The sequence below is a fragment of the Sabethes cyaneus genome, chromosome 1 (assembly GCF_943734655.1).
Source record: "Sabethes cyaneus chromosome 1, idSabCyanKW18_F2, whole genome shotgun sequence".
In the NCBI taxonomy this organism is placed as follows: Eukaryota; Metazoa; Arthropoda; class Insecta; order Diptera; family Culicidae; genus Sabethes; species Sabethes cyaneus.
Window position 1 is genome coordinate 61893265 of NC_071353.1, and position 22806 is coordinate 61916070.

The 22806-nt window shown below is 39.7% G+C and overlaps 2 protein-coding genes across 4 annotated transcripts in view; both read right to left on the reverse strand.

Annotated features, from left to right (window-relative positions):
- Nucleotides 1–300: 300 nt before the first annotated feature.
- LOC128744109 (ER membrane protein complex subunit 1) lies at nt 301–8133 on the reverse strand. Its single transcript, XM_053840934.1, has 6 exons — nt 7931–8133; nt 6765–7876; nt 2273–3082; nt 2053–2205; nt 1823–1993; nt 301–1761 (listed from the first exon to the last, which is right to left on the reverse strand). The coding sequence occupies exons 1-6, from the start codon at nt 8044–8046 to the stop codon at nt 1367–1369; spliced, it is 2757 nt and encodes a 918-aa protein (XP_053696909.1). The 5' UTR covers nt 8047–8133; the 3' UTR covers nt 301–1366.
- Nucleotides 8134–11056: 2923 nt separating this feature from the next.
- Nucleotides 11057–22806, reverse strand: part of LOC128742162 (zinc finger protein 675-like) — a 28817-nt gene continuing 17067 nt past the window's right edge. The window contains exons 4-7 of one of the 3 annotated variants that reach the window (XM_053838428.1): nt 18526–18663; nt 18258–18461; nt 15797–16106; nt 11694–11759 (exon numbers count right to left, since the gene is read on the reverse strand). In XM_053838428.1, the coding sequence (XP_053694403.1) occupies nt 15824–16106; nt 18258–18461; nt 18526–18663 (625 nt within the window). In that variant the 3' untranslated portion in view covers nt 11694–11759; nt 15797–15823. Of the gene's footprint in view, nt 11760–15796; nt 16107–18257; nt 18462–18525; nt 18664–22806 lie in introns of all 3 variants that reach the window. The other 2 variants (XM_053838411.1, XM_053838419.1) reach the window with 2 other exon arrangements.

Consider the following 22806-nt stretch of genomic DNA (forward strand, 5'->3'; position numbering starts at 1 on the left):
AGAGGAAGGCAGAGCTTCATCCAGTACGCGCGCGTAGTTCTCAGCAGCTCGCGGGTTGTCTAGTTGCCGAATGTTTAGCCGAGGAGGGCGACTTTGTCGTAAGGTATAGCACCTTGCACCAGAGTAAAGTTTAATCCTATCACAAAGGTTCGATTTTCATTTCCTATTTCACGTGAAACTATTCATATCCCAGCTGTCAAGGACAAAGAATTTACAAGCTCAACATTTTTAAATACCTGGTTTGTTAGTTGTTTTATGTTCTTATTTTCAATAAAAGAAGTTATTTCTTAATCTAGTCACCTTTATTTTCCTACGTAATTCTTTTGAATTTTTATTAAAGATATTCTGCGTGCTGACTTTCGTCACTTTCGGAGATTTGACTATTATGAAGTATTCCACCACGCACACATATAAAGATTTTTTAGCATTAGCTGGGGCCCTCGCTGAGGTTGTTTGCAGTAGGAATAATATCAACAACATCAAATTTCAAACTCCTGGATCCTCTCCTCCACTCTTTGCTCCCCTCTCATTCCTATATAAACCAGCCCCAGCTAATGTCATTCTCGTTAGTGACGAAATCGCGAATTACTTCACTGCCGGTGGAAGCATAACTGTCCCATGTTACATTTGGTCATTTTCGACATTTTGTTGTCTAACGTTATAATTCTATATATATTTGAAGTTGTGAAAACCAATGAAATTTTGAAACTTAGGATTCATTTTAAATATCTCCGAATCACTTCAAAATTAGCTTCAATCAGCATCAGCGAAGCAGGGTGCAATAAATTCATCTTGACGACGGCCATTAATATTTTATTTATACTTTTCTATAAACAATTGGGCAAAAGACTAGCAAACTCGCTAAAAAATTAATTGAAATTGATTCACAATTTCGATTCCCTTAACATGTTGTTATTGAGTCTACATTTTTTGAAAAAATCACCAGCTCGCTTGTAAGGTTCATTAGAAAAACGAATCAAGTCGTTTCGTGTTTAAAACGGTTGTAGAGAAACTCCGTAATATTTATTTGTTCCGACGATGTCGGGTCCTGGTCATGGCGAAGACAACAAGGCGCCCGCTCAACTTTCATTCTTATGACTGCATGAGTAATCCACGTCTTCCAGCAGCAAAAATTAATACTTAAATCGAAAATACATTCGAAGCAGTATTGCATAGCTAAACAGTTACCGTGGTGTGGTGATCAAATGTGGATTTTTGTACTATACCATAGGATAGAAAGGGTTGAGATCTCTTAGTGCAATTAAGGGCAGTAAAACGAAATATAGTTTAAAAGAAAAAATCACCCAAGAAATAAATTATGTAATTTTCCTAATAGAAACAAACATTTTCTAAATTTTACAATTATTCATTTCCATGCTTGCTTGATGGCTTTTTTCGATGCGAAAAGTTTTACTATGTAAGATGTGCTTGTAAGAATGACTAGCACTACAGTTATTAGAAAATAGTCAAAGTCTTCTTTTAAAAGATCAAAGGTTTTCGAAGGAGCTACTCGCGTAACAAAAATATCTAAACCGTGAGCAAAGACGAGACAGGAGCTTTCTAGTCCGGAAGGCGCAGTGTAGATTCCTTTTAAATTGCTAATTGATTGGTTGTAATTAATGATAATCTCATGAGGCATTGGTAGTTCAGGCATGTACGGGATGATACCTTCTTCCCGGGCCTTCTCCGGTGAAGTTATTGGACGACGAGGGTCCAACAATGCCCAAGACATTTCAGCAATTGCACCAGTACTAAGGCCAACTAAAATGTTGAAACAACGGGAAGCTTATAGATGAATACACGAAAAATCTGATTTACTCACTTAGAATATGTTTGCTTGTGATGCCTTTTTCAGTGATTGTCTCTTTCATTGAAGCTACCGCAACTGGGAGGATGTAGGTTTGTCTTTCCACCAATGGCAGAGGTGGAGCATCTAGTGAACTCCAAACGGTACTGTTTGCTTGTGTTTTGCCCTCATACAATTCTAAAGAAGCTGAAACAATAGGAATTGCTATAGTTTCAAAAACTAGCTAAGGGTTTAAAAATTCTTACAAACTTCCGTTCGACGCACTTTATCGTTGTAATAAGCATAAACAAGCCAATTTTCCGAGTGAACCATGTGCAATGGCGGTCGAACACGCTTGTGAGACATGGAAAATACGATTGATCCAGAAACGACATCTAATAGATGAATGTTCATAATATCTGTAAGAAACAAAAAGAATCTATTGTTTTGACTTTTTTTGATGAAGTAGACGAAGGCAAGACTTACATTTGTGGATATTATCAGGTCCATGAGTTGCTACGGCAACCAAATTTGGGTTGTTATATTTATAAAGGACCGATCGATCAGCCAGCACTCGTCCTTGGGAATGCACGTGTTCAATTGGATTTTTACCTTCAATTGCCACAATTTTCTGCCCATTGTTTAATCCTCCAAGATTTACAGTCCATATCGGAGTGGTACTAAGTTTATTGTTATGAAATTCAATTAAATATCCATAAATAGTTGCCTTCTCTTGTTCTGCACTGAAAATGTAAAAATTATGGGCGTATTTTGCGGAACTATCTGGAACAACATGAGCATCATTTTTTTCGTCCAAAATCAATAATCCTTTCAAAAAATCTGGTCCAGTTTGATGCAATAGAGATATTTGGTGAATCTTATAGGGCAACTGAATGATTCCACCGTTTACAGGTTGTCCAGTAATAGGGTTGAATTGGTAGAGGATTCCATTTTTCGTTTGTCTGTGCCTGCCGAGTACCACGCATTGGGCGGCCAAAGGGTAGAAACGAGATGTTCTTTGTACCAGCAATTTTATGCTTTGATCGTTAGCAAAATTGGTTACTTCTGGCATGTACCGCACCCAGTGTTGCTTGCCGCTCACATTATCGATACCGAAAATTTTACCACTAGTTGTAACAACAATGAGCATTTTATGCAATCCAAAATCATCTCGAACAAGGCCAGCTTTTTGTGCTTTAGATGGTGCTGGGCCCAACCCAAGTACATGAAGGACCAAATTCTTCACGTGACCAATTTGACTGGCGATTCGTCGCTGGAGAGCGCCTAGCACGTCCCCTAAATATAGGTTGGCAATTTTGGAAAGGGATAAAGAGATTAAAATTTAAGCATTTTTGAATGACAGTAGAGCAATTCCAAGTGAAATGAGTAGATGGTACAACTTGTATTCTGTGAAGGAAATCACTCTTTTTTCACAGATCGATTGATCATTAGGGCTTAAGACCCAGACCCAATGCATATGGATTGCCGCAACGTAGTAAAATCTGTATGCATTGTGCCTGGGCCTTTAAGACTTAGTCGATCAATTGGACTTTCAAAAAAAGTACGCTAATGTTTTTATTTCTTCAATAAAGTTTGAATTAAATTAAATTGAAATTTCAGGTCTTTTCTATTCCATGATTTTTTTTTGTTGAAAATACTCAAAGTGAAGAATAGATCTCTACGATAGAGTAATCATTATAAAATACGGGTTTGAGGAAAATTTTTGGAAACGTTCTCCACTATTTGAATAAATTAGCAGCACATATAATTAATATTATGCCAGTCTTCATTTAAAACAAAATGCTTTAGTTCACCGACTAGTAGGGATTATCTCTTAGTTGAGTTCGGGCGAGCGGTAGCGAGTAAGATCAGCATATACCCAACATCTGTGCGGGTTAAAAGCAGCGAATATTTTCGGTCAAATATAACATTTGCTCATTCGTATTTCAGACATTTGTGATTCGACCCTGAGATCTATTATGCCATTTGTTATTTCGACCATTTGTGTTTCTGCCATTCTTAGGTAATCCTTCGATAGATCATTACACTGGCCCCGTAATCTTCCTGTACTCTAACAGCCGGCTGCGAAGTTTGTCGATAAAGAAGGGTAATATCTAATGACGAAACGATGGTTCTACAATTGATGAAGGGACGGTAGGGAAAGAAATGAAAATTTTTTGGTGAAGGTGGGGAAGAGCGGAAAGGAAGGGGGGGGGGGGGGGGTATTGGTAGCTATGCTTGACAAGTAGTCATTTTGACTCCCACCTTTTGTCCAATACTGGAAGGTGCATGAGTCGAACCAAGCTGTAATCTAAGATTACAACCGGATTCGAACCCACAACACCCGCCAGGGCATGTGATTCGCTGGTACTTGTGCCCACGGTTTTGCTTTTTTAGGTAATCCTTCGAAACAGACTGTTTAATCTTTCTAACTGAAATATCAAGAAATATTTATTAGAAGACTTTTATTAGAGTGGCAAAATGAATGTTTATAGTGCCTGTCTAATAAATAATTCTTGATAAAATAAAGAAAATATCGTGTAGGTACATAGAAACTAATATTTTTGTGGATGGAACATTACGACAAACATATGAAAAGGGAGTAATTTCATAGAACAATAAATTTTGACGAACTAGACAAAAAATTTCGAAGATTCTTAATTGTAGAAAGTTAGTCACTAAGAGCATTTTATTTTAATTTTTTAGCGCAAAGAGGGTCTGAAAAAACAGCAAGAAATATCTATACCTTCCATGCTGCGCATCCAAGAATAAAAATAATGCTGGTAAAATTAATCCTAGCGACCAATGCCGTGTAGGGAGTTAGCAGAAAACCCGATGTACGGAATCAAAAAAATCCGATCATTGTAAGCGAACAACCTACTGGTAAAAACGCTAAAATACGTCGCGGTGAGAAGTGAAATCCGCGTCCTAAAAATTCACCGAAAAATGCGTTTGCAATCAGATTAAATCCTCGGAAGTAAGACTCCTCTCGTTACTGTCGCGCTTACTGCTTGTGTCGAATCCAGAAATGGCCGATCAAGACCCTGTAAGCAAAGAGGAGTTGATGGCTTGACTACGGGATCGTCATATTGGATTTCCATCAAGAACAACTGCTCCTGTATTGGCTTTGTACAACCCTGACAGAGAGACCGAATTACATTGTGATGCCAGTGCTGATGCCAGGAGGGATGCTACTACCGAAACAGGATGATGGGAAACATCCTGTCATATCGCATAAGTCTCACAACGGACTAGATGGCTGAGAAAAATGAGGAAAAGCCCTTACGTAATTATTGCACGGCCCCATAAAGCTAAATTATACAATAGTGCATTTTACAACTAAAACTGCATTTATCATTACATTACATTTTACACATAGAACTAACATGTAAGCAGCTGATGAAAGATTCAATATCCAATGGAGAAAAATGTTCGTTACAAAAAGCGCTTTAGTTCAAAATGAACTAAGGGATTTTATAGTGTTTAAAAGAGGAGCAATTTAAAAAAAGGTAAGTAATGTAGTATCGTAACCATCGCAGAAACACTTGTAGCGTCATTACCACCGCAATACAATAAACTGAAAAATACTGCAATAGCGTATCAGGGCAGTGATCGGCACGGATGTGCTATATTTCGTCTATTTCGTGTCTACTATACTACAGTAATCATATGTGCTAATTTATTTAAATAAATGAAATTTGAAAAAAAAAAAAAATTTCTCTAAAACCGTATTTTGGGAAGATTGCTTCATTCTTCATTATTTTTCTTATGACTTTGAGTATTCTACGGAAAAAAATTAAAACTCGTAAGGCCTAGTAATGTCAGGTAAGACTTGCAATTTTAATTTTATAGTTTTTTTTAACATTAAAGTTTACACTTAATTATTTCCTTCATTGAAGACTTTTTGAAAGGTACGTTTTTTACGTATTTCATTTGGAAATGCTCAGTATAGTTTACAACTATGTAAATAAAAATATTAAAAACATGCTTTGGTTAGTGTGCTTTAAACCTTGACGTCATTGATAATAAGTGATAATAGTTTGAATTATTTTGATATAAAATATTTGGATTGCGCTACTTTTTTCATTCGATTACCATATTTTCTATTCTATTTTCTATTTCCATTTATTTAATATGAGTAAAGGATTTCCATCAAAAGGATTCCTGCTTTCATCAAATTCAACAACCATAAAACATAAAATATTCATTTCACAAACAAAAATAATCACTTCAGATTGTATTTTTCGAATATAAAACTGTAGATTGTTTTCGTATGAAATCGGAACATGTTAATGTGCTTTTGCAGATTTTGCGCAGTTTGCAGAGAAGTGCAATCGTCGCCAAGTTTTCCCCTCTTGTAAGGACATTTAGGATGATACTTTGATCTACTGGATACATTGTTTAGGGTTCTCAACGATATAAAACCCTTCACTAGAATTATTTGTTTTACAATGATTAAATAGAAACATGTGAATAAGAAATGATTATTAGTACCTATCTGTCGTGAATAAAATTAGTAATGGAATTTGATCGTGAAAAATTTTCTTTCATTCAATTTTCATTTTCAATTCCAATAAGCCGCATTTTAAAACTTTGGTCATCCTAATTATGTATTTGATTTAACGAATCTTGCATTTTGATCGTGCAGATCGTGATTTTGTATGTATGTATAACTCACTGAACTCTGCAAACACCCTATCCCTTAACAAGTTCGTGGTATGCATTTTTTATACTATGTATTTCAAAGTATTAGGAAGACAATTTCATATAAAAAATAAGAAATACAACGCACAGTAAATGAAAAATAAAACTACAATACACAAATACTAAATACAACATGGCAACAAAATACAAACAGAGTATTAACTCACATTCCAAACCTTCGTCTTCTGTTAGATATCATAAAATGGAAACAAATGATTAAGATACGCCTTTTAGCCCCGTAAAAATGTCATTTTTAATTATGAAAGTCACGTACCGTTTTTGTTGTTTAGCTCCTCTTCAATTGCTCCTTCAGCATCGGATAAAGTTAGGTCAAGAAAATCGGCTGTTTCCACGCTGGCCAAAGCTTCCTCACGCGTCCATTTGATTTTGGCCGCCTGTATCAAAGTAAGCGCACCATCCTCACTGGACAGCAACAATCTACATGCAAGTTGACCACGATTTTTACTGCTTTCCGAGCTTGTTTTGCAGCGTACAGCAGTTAATTTTGGACATCCCAATGTGTCAGGATAATCTGAGACAAAATTTATCGCGTCGTATGGACTGCCGTCGGCTACTTTTGTAGCTGATAATTTCAATGTATTTTGTGTACGGTTTACTGAGGCGTGCAGAAGCAACTGGTCACCGTCGAGAATGCTGTCATCGACAAGCACCGTATCCTCTAATTGCAATTGCATCTGACGTTCCGATGTTAACCAGTATAACTGATGATCTTGAACAATACCCGGAATGCCATGGAGAGGTGTAGGAGAACCCATTGCGAGGGACTTTAAGGGTCTGGCAATAATTTGTGCATTATCCGACAATAAGTCTATTGCCATGATTTGATCTTGTAATGCACAAGCATAAAAAGGAGCAACAAGAACACATTTTTCATCGCGAATCCAGGCGGCTGATATGCGGGAAGTAGTCTGTTTTACTTGTTGGCCACTGGTTGCGATGTATTCTGTTACTTCAATGTGAGAACCCAAAACGGGAACAACATGGTACAAATTTATTTCATTTTTAAACCATTGACCCCTTTCAGCTTTTTCTGGAGACGTTGGCAATATTGACCATTCCCATTCCAGTGCACCGGTATTCGGATTCCAACCTCGAATCAGGGTAGGGCTGACTCCAGACACAGTTATAATATCCGATGCTCTGCTAAAACGATTTCCAGTAGATTGTATTTCGAATCCTTGTGCTGGAACATGCAACAATTTAATGTCCCCTCGAGAACCTTTTTCTAGTACCTGACGCCACAAAATCTCGCCTGTCTTGGCACTAATCGCTGCTAAAACATTACTTTCTGTGGCTACTACTATTCGATCCATAGAACCTGAATCAAAAGTGCCATATTTCAATTTACCAACATAATGCTGCAACCTAGAATTAATTTAATGAGCAAAGCATAGTCTATTATAGCTGACGGGAACATACCAGTCGAATTTTCCTATTTGGTCTTCGTAGAGACAAAGTACTGCATGCGAATTCAACAGGAGGTATAATAGACACTTGGTCCATATATTGTTGAAACGGGTTATGCGGAAATTCATAACTTACAAATAAAAATGATCACGCGATTTTGCCGGATGCACGAAAAATCGGGAAACTCTAGTGATTTTTCAATTTTTTGACAACTCGTAAACGCTGCTGACATGACAATGACAACCTTTGTGTTATCATTAGCAATAAATAAAAAACTAAAACGGCGAAAAGGGCGAAACTCAATCGCGAATAATAAGAGGACGCAGCCATATTTTGTAAAGTCATGTTTGAACATTACGTAACGTCCATTTTAGCTCGCTTACCCGCTTAGGCGCGTCCGGCAGAAATCGAACAAAAATCTGGCAGCGAAAAACTTTCTGCCACACATTGAGCTTGCTGACGTTTATCATACGCACACATCGACGCGCGGTTTGTTGTTGCTGTTGTTAGATTTTACATTGATTTTACACGTTTGTTTTTATCCCCCAGGTATACCCCGGTAAAAAAACATACGTAAACGATAAGTTTTTGTAGCCTTTTGCACTGGGCTTAGCAAGATCTATTATGCCGGATTTCTGGCCGCCGTCACCCGTCACCCGTGAAAACTAGCAGAAATGCAACATGCGATTCGGGCAGAAATTTTCACCCAGGTTTTCTGCTGGATTTGTCCGATTTCTGCCAGAGGTTTCGAATAAAAACCGGTTTTGTACCGATTCAGCTTTCCCTCCTTTTTTGACCACCGATTAAACAGATTAAAAATGTTCAGATTAAAGGTCATACTAACGGGGGTACGCGGTAGTTCACTTTGTAATGACGGCCTAGGACAGGACGTGCCAAGTGTCAACCGCGACGTTGACCCAAAATTGACCCGATTTGTGATTGGCTGAAAGCAACGAGCAACCGTTGACTGGAAAATATAACGCGGTATCGCTTTCAGTGTTGCTGAAACTCATTAGTGGGAATACGACAATAAGTTCCGAATTTTGATTTCTTTTGTATTCTGTAGTTCTATCTTCTATGCTTGGTTCTACATTAGTTTTGTTTGTACACGAATGTTAATTTTTAAAATGAAATGCATAACATGATTTTGGTCGCATAAACTGTGGCGTATTCGGGAGCTGTTCTTCGGCAAACGCAGTTCCTAAAATAATATGTGCAGGCAACAGTGGGGCAGAGTGTAACGAAGAATATTCAATCGGGATGGGTGTAATAATAAGAAGAAGAGTAAGAAGCCAGTTGGCACGTCCTGTCCTAGGTTCCAAGTTGTCGCCGTCCATGGATGTTTAGTCCGCTAAATTTTGACAATTTTACACCCCTGGTGAAAACTAGCAGAAACAAGGGAATGCTCCATTAACAAGAGCAGCGAGTACAACATCGAACAATGAAACTTGATGTTTTGCTTTTTTCTTTTTTTCTCGCTATGTTACTGCATTGAAAATTGACACTTTTGGAAGCGCGATGTTATCCTCTGTCAAATATTGTGCTTTGCAAGAAATCTTTTCATTCTCGGAAAGTTCATAGCAAGCTGTCAAAATAATTCTGTATTGAGCGAAGCTGACGAATTTTCGTTAATTGAATATCGATATTTTTCACATATCGATACGTATACTCAGCTGAGAGCATAATCAGCAAAAATGCTCGCATCACGTGACGATCTGCATTTTACATTTGTTTTATAACACTCCGTTTGACTTGTTTTATAACGTGTTAACATTTACAAAGCTGTTATATGCATGTCGCAATCAACTATTTCGAAAAAAAACTATCGAGATTTCGTTCACGAATATCGGTACCAGTTATATCGATACATTATCGCCCAATGCTGACCTCGCCAAATATTGAAGGATGTGCTTTTGTCCAGAGCTGCCATACAAATAGATTAATTTCTATTGTTTAGATATTTGCATTTGCAATTTGTACTTCTTAAATTTTGTTACTATATTTACACATATTTTTATACTTATGATATTCAATGAATTTATATAATACATATTTTTGAATGTAAGATGCTAAAAGACGTTTTTTATGTAGTTTTAGTTGCTAAAGCATCAGTAACAATTGCACATATAAACCAAAAAATATTTGGCCACCTTTCCTTGTTCTCGTTGCGGTGATGTACGATGCGGGTTACCGCCGCAACAGGATGAAAATTTATGTAAATAACCGCAATACATAGCGAGGGATAGCACAGCGCATCCCCTCGAGCAGAAATGACACATCCGATTCAGGCAGAAATTTCGTCTCGGTTTTTCTGCCGGATTTCTGTTCGATTTCTGCCAGAGATTTCGAATAAAAACCGGTTTTGTACCAAATCAGCTTTCCCTCCTTTTTTGGAGGGTAGCAGCAGCGGACTGTAGCAGCACGAAGCGTGCAATAAACAGGTTAACAATTAAATTATACCTGCTTTGTCATGTTCCATATTATTCTCTTACCTTTCGCCCAAAACTGCAAAACTGATAAACCGGATAAACCGCTTTTCTCCTGCCTCAAACTGTCACATTTGACATAAATAGAATCGAGCGAAAAATGAAGACTGGTTCTGTTCGATTTCTGCCAGGCATCCGAAATTTTCGTAAGCGTCAAACAGCTAACGCTCGACACTTTGATAAGCCTTTTCAGTACTGCTGTCGAGAGCATAATGGTCGAACTGGTCGAACCTCGAGCATAATCGACCAATAGGGTGTATGTATAGTTACTATATAATATATATAGTAACTATAGGTGTATGTATATTGTTGCATACCTCACAAGGAGAAGTGATAGATAATATTTACAAAAAAGTGTCCAAGACTGGTCACATTTTCTCCCCGATACCGAAGAGTGTATAATACGTAGAACAAAAGATGTTTTCGTTTTTCTTTCATTTCTTTTCGGTGCTTATGTACCACTGTATCAGTAACATGTCGCAAGACTGGTAGCAAGAAAAAAATGGTATATGCCTTGAAATTTTTATCGCCAACCAGTACATTTTATACGTCCCTGGGTAGACATATTTAGATAGATAAATTGCATATTTCTTGTGGTGATATATAATAAATAATGTAAAACATTCTTACGATTTTCCTGTTTTTTCTCGGTATAGTTTTATGGACAATCAAGAATGGTCATTGGCTCCTGAAGGTCATAATCTCTATTGCTAATAGTAATAATGCGGGTTCCGTTTGCAGCCGTTGTAATTGTTGACTCATGGGGAGATGGAATATCGTCTGGTTCTATACCAGCCTTTATTCTTTGCAGCTTTTTTTCCTGCTCCTGTTGCTCCTTCATGGCAGTCAGTTCATCTGGGTGTCTATTTTTCCGATGTGTATAAAAATTAGTGGAACTAGCAAATGTACGATCGCAAAAATTACATTTGTAATTATGTTTTTCTTTTCCGTGTTTTGTACTAATGTGAACTGTTAATGATCGCTTGTGCTTAAATGTGCTGCCGCATTTTCCACAATAGAAAGGCCTTTCTTCCTGGTGATGAGTAATTTTGTGGCGTCTTAGAAGCGATTGTTTTTTCGTCGTATAACTGCATTGATCACATTGCACATTCTCCTTAGAATGCAATTGCATGTGAACTTTAAGACAGCGATTGTTCATAAGCCACTTAGAACATTCAGGACATTGCATTAATCCTTTTTCTCGTGGTTGATGTATCGTGAGCATGTGCTCTTTGAGTCCAGAGCTAGTAGCGAATTTGTTGGCGCAAATCTCACATACGTGTGAGATCCTTGGAGATTGCGGATTGACATGCACATTTTTCTTGTGTGCGGAAAGACCACCAGGAGTGTCGTATCTGTAAATAAAAAAATAGTATACCAATTCGACAACTTAGCAGTTCTGAATTTAAAAAAAATCCTACAAAAAGTTTTGTTGCCTGAAAAATGACTTGTTGATTTTTTTACTCGATTGGACACCATTTAGTAACTAATCAGAGCGGCCGAAACCTCTCATATGTAAATTTTCATGACGATCGGTTTAGTGGTTCAGTAGTAGCTGAGAGTTTCGAGTTTTTCACATACAATAAAGTAACCCGTTACCGCCCTTCTTTGCTATTCCACTGAAATAGAGCTCGTCGGTACAGAAGCAGTATCCGTACTCGAGAAAACTTTCATTTAAAATTTTTTACTTTTTCCGCTTTGTACAACAACCTTTCACACCCTGGTACGCCATTGAGGTATAGTAAATCTGATGCCACTAAAAACTTCTCGTGCTTGAAAACTATGCTAATTTTTTTGCAATGACCGGTTTAGTATTCTTTATATAATCCTGTCCTAGCGGTAAACACAAGTTAACTCCTTGACTCACTTTAATTTAAGAGCTTCGACCATCGAGGACGGATAGGATACGTTCAGCCATTTCACAGACAACCTGACGCGATTGATCAAAGCTATTCTAAAGCCAAATATGTAGTCAGAAGAGCCTCCAGAGAAAAAGTTCGCCTCCATCGAAAATGACTTGACGACGATGAGCTCGAAGTGGTAGATGAATTCGTATATTCCGAATCTCTTGTTGCCGTGAACAATAATAAAGAGTAAAAAGCTTTAACGACATGTTCAAGTTGTGCCTATTTTTGTCTCCGCAAAACGTTTCGATCGAGGAGCATTCGCCGCCAGACAAATTGACGGTGTACAGAACGCTCATTAGACGGGTAGTCGTTTAGGAACTCGAGACTGTACCTTGCTTACGTACACTTGTCGCGTTTGAACGAAATGTTTTGCGGACTATTATTGGTGAAGTATAAACGAAAAGCGGAGAGTGGCGCGTGTGAAGCATGAGTAGCTGCTAGCAGTCTCATCGACATCTGACAAACGTCGGGCGGCTATGGCGGACCGACCACGGCGCAAAGACGCCGGACGACTGTGCAGCAAAACCTGTTCTCTTCAAAAACCCCATCGGCATTAAGAATAGAATACCTCGGTGTACACCTTGATGAAAAACTCTCGTTCCGTAGAAATTTGGGATTTATATTCCGAGTCACCAATGAATTTCGGGATCCTTATTGCCTGCGCGCTCTGTACTATTCTCTTGTGCGATCGGTAATTGAATACCCAAGTGACATTTTTGTGGTATAATAGCTTATTAAACTATTGTTCAGCTGATTCACGTGGAACAAGTGCTTGATAAGCTATTATACAACAAAAATGTTACTTGGGTATGCAGCCGTGGTGTGGAGCCCTTACACAGGTTCACAGGTATGTGGTCGTCCAGATTGGAAGCCATTCAGCACAAATTTATTCGATATGCGCTTAAGTATTTCCCATGGAGAAGCACATATAATCTGCCTCCGTACCAAGATCACTGTCGTTTGTAGAAAATGGACACATTGGAGAGAAGACGAAAAATTGAAAAGGTCATATTAACTGGGAAGGTTTTAGTTGGTGAATTGGATTGCCTCGTCATCTTAGCTCAAATCAACGTCAGTGCCATCCCACGCCCGCTTCGAAATACTTGCTTGCTTAGGTGGCTTGCCGTCCTAAGACAAAGCCTTTTGAACAAAATTTCTCCATGTAACTCGGTTGAGGGCTACCGCTCTCCAATTCCTCGGACACCGAGTACTCTCCGCCAGATCTCGCTCCACCTGGTCTAACCGTCTTGCTCGCTGCGCTCCTGGTCGTCTTGTTCCTACCGGATTTGAGGCGAACACCATCTTTGCAGGGTAGTTATCCGGCATTCTTGCCACACGCCCTGCCCATCGTATCCGTCCAGCTTTAGCCACCTTCTGAATACTGGGTTCGCCATAGAGCTGTGCGAGTTCATGGTTCATCCTCCGCCTCCATACTCCGTTCTCCTGTACGCCGCCGAAGATCGTTCTTAGCACTCGTCGTTCGAAAACTCCGAGCACTCGCAGGTCCTCCTCGAGCATTGTCTATGTTTCATGCCCGTAGAGAACAACCGGTCTAATAAGCGTCTTGCACAGGGTGCACTTTGTACGAGGACATAGTCTGCTCGACCGCAACTGCTTGTGGAGCCCATAGTAAGCATGACTTCCGCTGATAATACGCCTCCGAATCTCACGGCTGGTATCATTGTCCGTTACCAGTGAGCCAAGGTAGACAAATTCATCGACTACCTCAAACTCATCGCCGTCGATCAATATACTACTGCCCAAGCGGTGTCGTTCGGCCTCGATTCCGCTGGCCAGCATGTACTTTGTTTTAGACGTATTTACCTTAAACCCAATCTTTTCTGCTTCGCGCTTTAGTCTGGTGTACTGTTCAGCTACCGCCACAGATGTTCTGCCGATAATATCCATGTCATCGGCAAAGCAGACGAATTGACTAGATTTGTTGAAAATCGTGCCCCGCGTGTTGATATCCGCTCGGTTCATAATACCTTGTAGCGCTATGTTGAACAGCAGACATGAAAGACCATCACCTTGACGAAGCCCTCTGTGTGATTCGAATGAACTTGATAATCCACCCGAAATCCGAACACAGCATTGTGTACCATCCATCGTAGATTTAATCAGTTTGATGAGCTTCCTGGGGAAGCTGTTCTCGTCCATGATTTTCCATAGCTCTTTCCGGTCGATGGTATCATATGCGGCTTTAAAGTCAACGAATAAATGATGCATGGAAACTCTGTATTCACGGCCCTTTTGGAGGATTTGCCGCAGTGTAAATATTTGATCCGCTGTAGACCGACCTTCGGCGAAGCCGGCTTGATAAGTTCCCACAAATCTATTCGCAATTGGTGATAGACGGCGGAAAATGATTTTATAGGCGGCATTGAGAACGGTGATCGCTCGATAGTTCTCACAGTCCAACTTGTCGCCCTTTTTATAGATCGGGCAGATAACCTCATCTTTCCACTCCTCCGGTAGCTGTTCCGTATCCCAAATTCTAACAATTAGTTGGTGCAGACAAACGGTCAGTTTTTCTGGTCCCATTTTAATAAGCTCCGCTCCGATGCCATCTTTTCCAGCTGACTTGTTGTTCTTTAGCTGCATGATGGCCTCCTTAACTTCGCCTATCGTTGAGGCTGGCACCTCTTCCCCGTTTGTTGCACCGTCGAAATCGCTTTCCCCGCCGCCATGGCTCTCCGCCTGGGCGCCATTCAGGTGTTCGTCGAAGTGCTGCTTCCACCTATTGGTCACCTCACGATTGTCCGTCAGAATACTGCCAGTCTGATCCCGACACATTTCGGCTCGCGGCACAAAGCCTTTGCGGGATCCGTTCAGTTTCTGGTAGAACTTTCGCGTTTCCTGAGAACGATGCACCTGCTCCAACTCTGCATATTCCTGCTTTTCCACGTAGCGCTTTTTCTCCCGAAAGATTTGGTTTCGCTGCATCTTCCTCTGTTTGTGTCTTTCCACGTTCTGTCGTGTGGCACTGCGTATCTTGGCCGCCTGCGCAGCGTTCTCCTCCTCCATCACTCTCCTACATTCATCGTCAAACCAATCGTTCCGCTGATTTCGGGCCACATGCCCGATGGAGCTCTCCGCTACACTGCTGATGGCTGTTTTGATAGTGTTCCAACAGTCCTCGAGAGGGGCTTCGTCCAGCTCGTCCTCTTCCAGCAATGCAGCTTCGAGTGAATGCGCGTAATTTGCGGCGACGTCTGGCTGCTTCAGCCGCGCGATATCTAACCGAGACTGGCGTCGGTACCGAATGTTGTTCACAATGAAGAGTCTTGGGCGCATCTTAACCATCACTAGGTAGTGATCCGAGTCAACGTTAGCGCTTCGATAGGATCTGACGTCGATAATGTCTGAGAAGTGCCGACTGTCGAATAAAACGTGGTCGATCTTTGATTCTGTCTGATTTGGTGACCTCCAGGTGTACTTATGATGGATTCTGTGCTGGAAAAAGGTACTATGTACGGCCATACTCTTGGAGGAGGCAAAGTCGATAAGTCTTAGGCCATTTCATTGGTCCGCTGGTGTGCACTGAACCTTCCAATCACCGGTTTGTATTCCTCCTCCTGGCCGACCTGAGCATTGAAATCCCCGATGACGATCTTGATATCATGTCTTGGGCAGCGGTCGTATTCACTCTCCAACTGCGCGTAGAACTCATCCTTGTCGTCATCGGTACTTCTGAGGTGAGTGCTGTGCACGTTGATGATGCTTATATTGAAGAATCGGCCCTTGATTCTCAACCTGCACATTCGAGGATGATGTTTTTTTACCAGGGTATAACTGGGGGAAAACAAAAACAAACGTGTAAAATCAATGTAAAATCTAATAACAGCAACAATAAATCGCGCGTCGATGTGTGCGTACGGTAAACGTTAGCAAGGTCAGTTAGCAATCCTTATAGCATAGCACAGACAACCGTACACACCATGGGTGGCTGATATGATGTACCCGTAAGTACACCATACACCTGGCCATGTCCTTACGATTGTAGAAATGGGTACGTTCGTCGAACACCTACTTATAGGATGCGCAAAAACTCACGCAATCTTCATATAGATGTTCATGTACCCAATAATATACGATATGAATATAATATGAATATATAAGCGTAAAAATACAATGAAATGGAGCATAAATGAGAAATAGAATAATCTCACCAGCAATCCGTGGAATGAAATATAATTGCGTCATTTGAGTTTCCACCAGTGCATCTAATATCCAATAATTTATTTTTCATTGTGATATCCATGTGCATTATTTAAACTTGTCACGGCCAAAGTTTTCACTGTACAGTAGGAGGTGCTTGATGGGCTAAAACGAAACAAATCGTTAGAATACCATATTAGGGTTACCTGGCCGTGTGGCTCACCCGTCTGCCCAAAATAGCAGTTTTGAAATCAGGCAGCCGGGAACCTCGCACCTCCTAGCTTAGTTACTCAATAGAGCATTACCGGGTATGGCCGCGTGGAGGCGCTAGGTAGGGGCTTGAGATGACAAAAGCTATGTTGGTCGCTTTCGTGTTTGCCTTCCCCATTTCATACCCGCCAGTTTTAATTATATTATTGCCGAAATATTATTGGATTTATATGTAACAGGTCCGCAGCTGATTGTGTCTACGATACTAATGCCATAACTAGTATCCAGCTTTTTACGCGCTATAATGGAGGACGCTATAAATTGTGTTCGTAGTATGCGTACAATCTTTTTGACAACTCTGCATACATCAAAACTGGGCACTCTTCTCCTGTACGGCAGTGTCGCTCTTTCTTTCGTTTACGCAAAAGTGGGAGAGCAATAGTTTTGTTTACATTTTACACATTTTTGCTCTCCTTCTTTGGCGTAAACGAAAGAAAGAGCACGGTAGTGTTGCAAGAGAAGAGTGCCAGATTTGATGTATGCAGAGTTGTCAAAAAGATTGTTCGCATATTACGAACACAATTTATAGCGGCCACCATTATAGCGCGTAAAAAGCTGGATACTCACCCGGTTTTATATCTATACCTATAAAAATAGATTTCTGTGTCTGTCCCATGTTCCTTCGAAAACTACTGAACCGATCGGCGTGAAAATTTGCATATAGGGGTTTTTGGGGCCAGGGAAGGTTCTTATAATGGTTAGAGACCCTTCCCTTCCACTAAGAGGGGGGGGGCTGCCATACAAATGAAACTCAAATTTCTGCATAACTCGAGAACTAATCAAGCAAATGGAACCAAATTTAGCATGCGGGTGTTTTTATAGGCAATTTTTTTTCTATGGTGAATTGAGACCCCTCCTTGAGGTAGGAATTTTTTTATGATGGTTTGAGACCCCTCACCCCTGTGGAAGGGGGATAAGGACTCTCATACGAATAAAACAGAAATTTTTGCGTAACTCAAAAACTAATCGAACTCTAGAAATTTTAGACTCATAAAACATTAGTCAATAACAAGACCACCAAAAACTATCAGTAGTAACATTAGATAATTCAGCGCGAGACGGCCACAGACCGCGAATGTTGCCGGCGACCTACCGTCGGAAGCGCCGGCCACTGCGGGAGGGCAGCCCCCCGTAAAGATCACCTCTATCTAGGTTTATTTATTTTCCTAGATCTACTGACCTCTATTACTTTCCTTCAGTTGGGTCACCTCTGCGAAATGGTACTTTCTACGAAAAGATTTTCCGTGAAAAGGTACATACCGCGTAAGGTTTTTCGCGAAATGGTATTCTGCGAAACTCTATATTCCGCGTTATGGCCAACCGAGAATGGGGCGAGATGTTTTCTGCTTTGCTGTGGGGAAAATTTGACTATTAAAACACCCATGAACTCCCCAGAAGCTTGCAAAACTCGAGTTTGTAACAAAGGTCACCCGAGATTCACGATTTATGTACAATACAGTTTAATTTGTGGCAATATGAAGTTTGTCGGGTCAGCTAATGTATAATATATCTTACGTTTTACCACAAGTAGGACACGTATAAACAGCTCGCTCTTCAGGTGCTTTATGCAAGTTTAAGTGGACGTGAAGTGCACGTTTCCAGCAAAATCGTTTCGGACAGTGATGGCATGCGTATGGTTTTTGATCCTCTGGTAAATGTGTCTGTCGATGTGAAATAAGAAATCTTGGTCTCGTGACCATATAACCGCAAATATCACACCTGCAAGTTATTCAAAATTATAGAATGTCCGTAAGTTTAAATAAGCATTTAAAATAGTTATTACTTAAAAGCTTCTGGTTGAATATGACGTGCCATATGCATTATAATTGCTGGATACCGTAATAACTTCGTTTGACAGCAGATAACATGTCCCTCTTGATTGTGAATAGTTTTCTGGTGTGAAAATAAATCTGGAAAGGTTCTGAAATAAAATAAAATAATGCTATGTACTTTTAGTTTCAATGATCTATTTATATCCAGCCAGTCGCCTAATAGCGTACAAAACTCTATGCCGGGTCCTTTTGTGGTTTCATCATTAGAGTATCAGGGAGACCTCAAGCACCAGTTCTACCTGACGAGACAGCCAATGTCGCCCATGGTGGCGTTCTGGTCCTGCGTGGACTTTACGAACTGACTCTGAGATTTCGCTTAGGCCGGAATGACATATTTTAAATATAATAGGCCGCATAAATAAAATAGTTTGCTTTACTTTTTCCAAAAGGTTTTCACGGCAAAAACAAAGTAAACTGTTTTGTTCATACGAGCTAATGATGATGATGACGATGATAATAATAATGATGATCGCAGCACGACCTGGGCGTTCGCGGTAGTCGACAGAAGCTTTAAACCATAGAGTCGCACCCGCCTCCCAACCCTCGAGACCAAAGTGCTAGTGCGCAGTATTTATAACGGGAATCCGTTACCAAACAGCAAAAACCGACTGCTTAAAATATTATTATTGCGAATTAAATGTAATATATACCACTGACGAACTGACATGACACATAGAAGCAAATTCTTCAAAAACCACCGTCCTACACATTTTGCTTGCACACTAGTGCCCTCTGTTATGCATGTTGCGGAGTAGCTTGCATTTGCCAGGGTTTTATACTGTAGGTTTTTTACATTTGCAGGGTTTTATACTGTAGGTTTTTTACATTTGTATGGTTTTATACTGGAAACTCGAAGCAACACTCGAGCACCACGGTGTGGACATGTTGCGAAACATGCTTTTTTGAAAAATAAGTTGTTTTTGAATGGACGATGGAATTAACGCGAGTGTCTCGTCTGTTTGTCTGTGTATATACTTTCAAAATTAACAAAATTTTCGCATCTGCTACCTTAGCATTACTATCATTGTAGAATGCTTCTTCGGTATCCAAACCGGATATGATATCTCGCTTATGTACCCTTACTAACCCGAAGCCCCGGACCGACCCAATTAATCCGACACTTTTGGAGATACCGTGGACCCCCGTTCGTTTGAACGATTCCTCATGCAAACGATGGGTCCAATATTTCGAGGTATTAGAAATTCTCATATTTTCAACCAATCAAGTACAAAAGTTCCAATGTTTGAAGACCTCGTGCCATTAGTGGCCCCATTTCAGCGGTAATTACTCAATAAACTTTCGTGTGGAATTTCTTTGAAACAACCCTGTACTCATTAATTAACTGGTGATTTTTAGGGTGTGAACCATTTCGTGAAATTTTAAACTTTTTACTTAAAATTTGACAATTCGATAGTTATTTCCTCTTCTGTCGAAAATAACCCTGCTCACAAGCATCAAATAGGAGCAAATGAACATCAAAAATTCATCCAATTCCAACCCGGACTGAACAAATAAATTCGCTACAGATACCAGCTAACTGGCACCTTTATCTTATTTGCTTTGCGTTGACAAGGGCTAACATCACTGCGGGCTCAGGAGTCGTGGGCCCTAGAGTGACTATATATAGAGTGGCGACAATGTCAAAATTGGAATGATAATTATCTGTCAGTTTCATTCCAATCGAGCAGACGACCCGAGGGGCAAGACACTGTCGAAAATATATTACTTTTCCCTATGGAAATATTTTTCCAACCTTAATATATTGACCTTTCCCACCCATAATATAACCGAAAGCCCTATAAAGTTACATTTATTTATACATTTATAGGGTTTTAATAGAGCCTAATATATTAATATTATGATAATATTATGAAGTGTCTTGCCCCTCGAGACGACCAATCCAACGCGTATGTGGGAAAGAGAAAGAAAATACGCATTGCATACTTTTAGGATGACATGTCGCCACTCTGTATACAGTCACTCTAAGCAGTGGGCCCCACTGACAGCTGAAGAGCTAACTTGTGTGAAGAGTGGCGAATATATGATATCTCGTTTACGCTAACATGTTGGCATCGAAAACATGGCCGGCCTGCCAGCTACTTGACAGAAACATATCTTCATCCTCATCTTAGATTCTCTCATTGAGCAAAACAACAATCAAACTGTCAAATATGAAATGGTTCGCATTCTGAACTGATTTTAACCACTTGAGGCGAAATACAAATTTCGCGAAATGGTTCACAGCCTTAATAATTGAAAAACGTAAAAACAACAAATGAAGATAGAATTAACAAAAGGGCGAATGTCGCAAGCGTAAGCAAACCGAGTGAGGGTTGATTTTCCTATGCTGGTCCAGCAAAAAATAACTCTCACTCGTTTTGTTTACATTTGCGACATTCGCCCTTTTGTTAATTCTATCTAGAAATATTCTTTATATGGATTAAAGAAAAATATAAGGCCATACTCAGGAAAAACATTTAGTGGGATTGACCTGCGATTATTTTTAAGATGGGAGCATTTAGCTACATATTTTTTTCTGACTTTTTGGAATAAAAACGTTTTTGAATTCTTCATCGATAGTAAAGCAAGAAAAAGAGAAAATCTGATATAAGGTTTCGCACGGGCGAACATAACCTCACTTCTTTGACGTCTATCAGTGGTTTGTTTACATGGACTTAACGGCAAGTCAGAAAAGCACAAAAACTGCCATTTCGAGTACTGAGTAGTTTGGAGGGCGACACTGCTGGATAATACGCTTTTAAAACGTTCAACTTCCATTTATGCATATCGCGTTCACCTAACAAATAGTAAACAAACCACGAGTGGATGTCAAATGGGTGAATTGCGTTCATTCCGGTTCATTAGTGACGTCACCTTGCAAAACCTTATTTAACTCAAACTGTGAGAAACGATGAAAAGGCATATGGGACTGATATACGATTATAGGCAGCAGCCTTTGATGAAAAAATTAGTTGACCACCGTATTTTGATCGAACGTTTGTTTACAAGCTAGCATTAGTTAGAAATGGCAACTATGTATTCCGTAATAATAAAATTTATTACGAGAATAGAATATCCGCTGGAAACATGTGGATATTTTTAATTTTTCAATTCCCAGTAGTAGTTGTCTATGCTGTTTGTGCATTTTTTTTCTTTGGAAGAGTAAACTCCATGGCTTTAGATAACGCGTAATTCCGTCTGCTGCTGTTAGCCCTCTAATGCCATGTAATATACTGTGAAAGCACCAGTCGCCGCGCATGTTTATGGCGCCGTGCATTAAGTGATATTTTCATCAATTTCGTCGAATTGAGGCCAAAACTTCTAATTCTATACATACAGTTCTGTTGTCGCAACAAACCGACATGTATTCATTTGCGTGAATAATTTCAATTTGCAAATACAGGGTAACTTCGATATAACGTACCCTCGATACAACGTCACTCGATGTAACGTACAATTTACCTCGATATAACGTACCGTATTTAATGTTTCATTTACAATAATTTAAATACCCTGTCAATCTTACAGATTCACAATAGTCATCTAGTGCCTCGGTAAAGGTTCCTGAGTTCCAATCCGGGCATTTCACAGCACAGTGCTGCCGAGTTGCAAAAACGCTACCGTTGCTATTACGTAAAAAATGCATAATTTTTCAAAACTGTGTCTTTGGAGATTATTATTAAAATACAGCGCATCTTATTACACTATTAGTGTGACCGGGAATCTACCCATTAGGGTGATACAAACTTTTGCTTTTTTTTTGACGTAGGACTACGTCTTTGTTTACTATATTGGGACTGGGTAGCACTTTGTGAAAACGAAAATAGAAGTGTAACGTTTTAATGAAAGATTTCAAATGCTAATAACTACTAAACTACTGAACGAAACTAAACATATGTCGTTGGATAGATAAAATGACCAGCAATTTTATAGGGGGGTAAGAGAGCAATTTTAAGGAGGGTGTAAGAGGGGGGGGGGCTCCTATACAAATGATACACAAATTTCCTCAAAACTCGAGAACTAATCAAGCACATGGAACCAAATTTGGCATATGGGGGTTTCAGAAGGCAGGATTTTTTCTACGGTGTACTGAGACCTCTTCCCTTTCTAAGAGGGGGCCCCCATATAAATGAGAAACAAATTTCCTCAAAACACGAGAACTAATCATGTAAATGGAACCAAATTTGGAATGTAGGGGTTTCAGAAGGCAAGAATTTTTTCTATGGTAAATT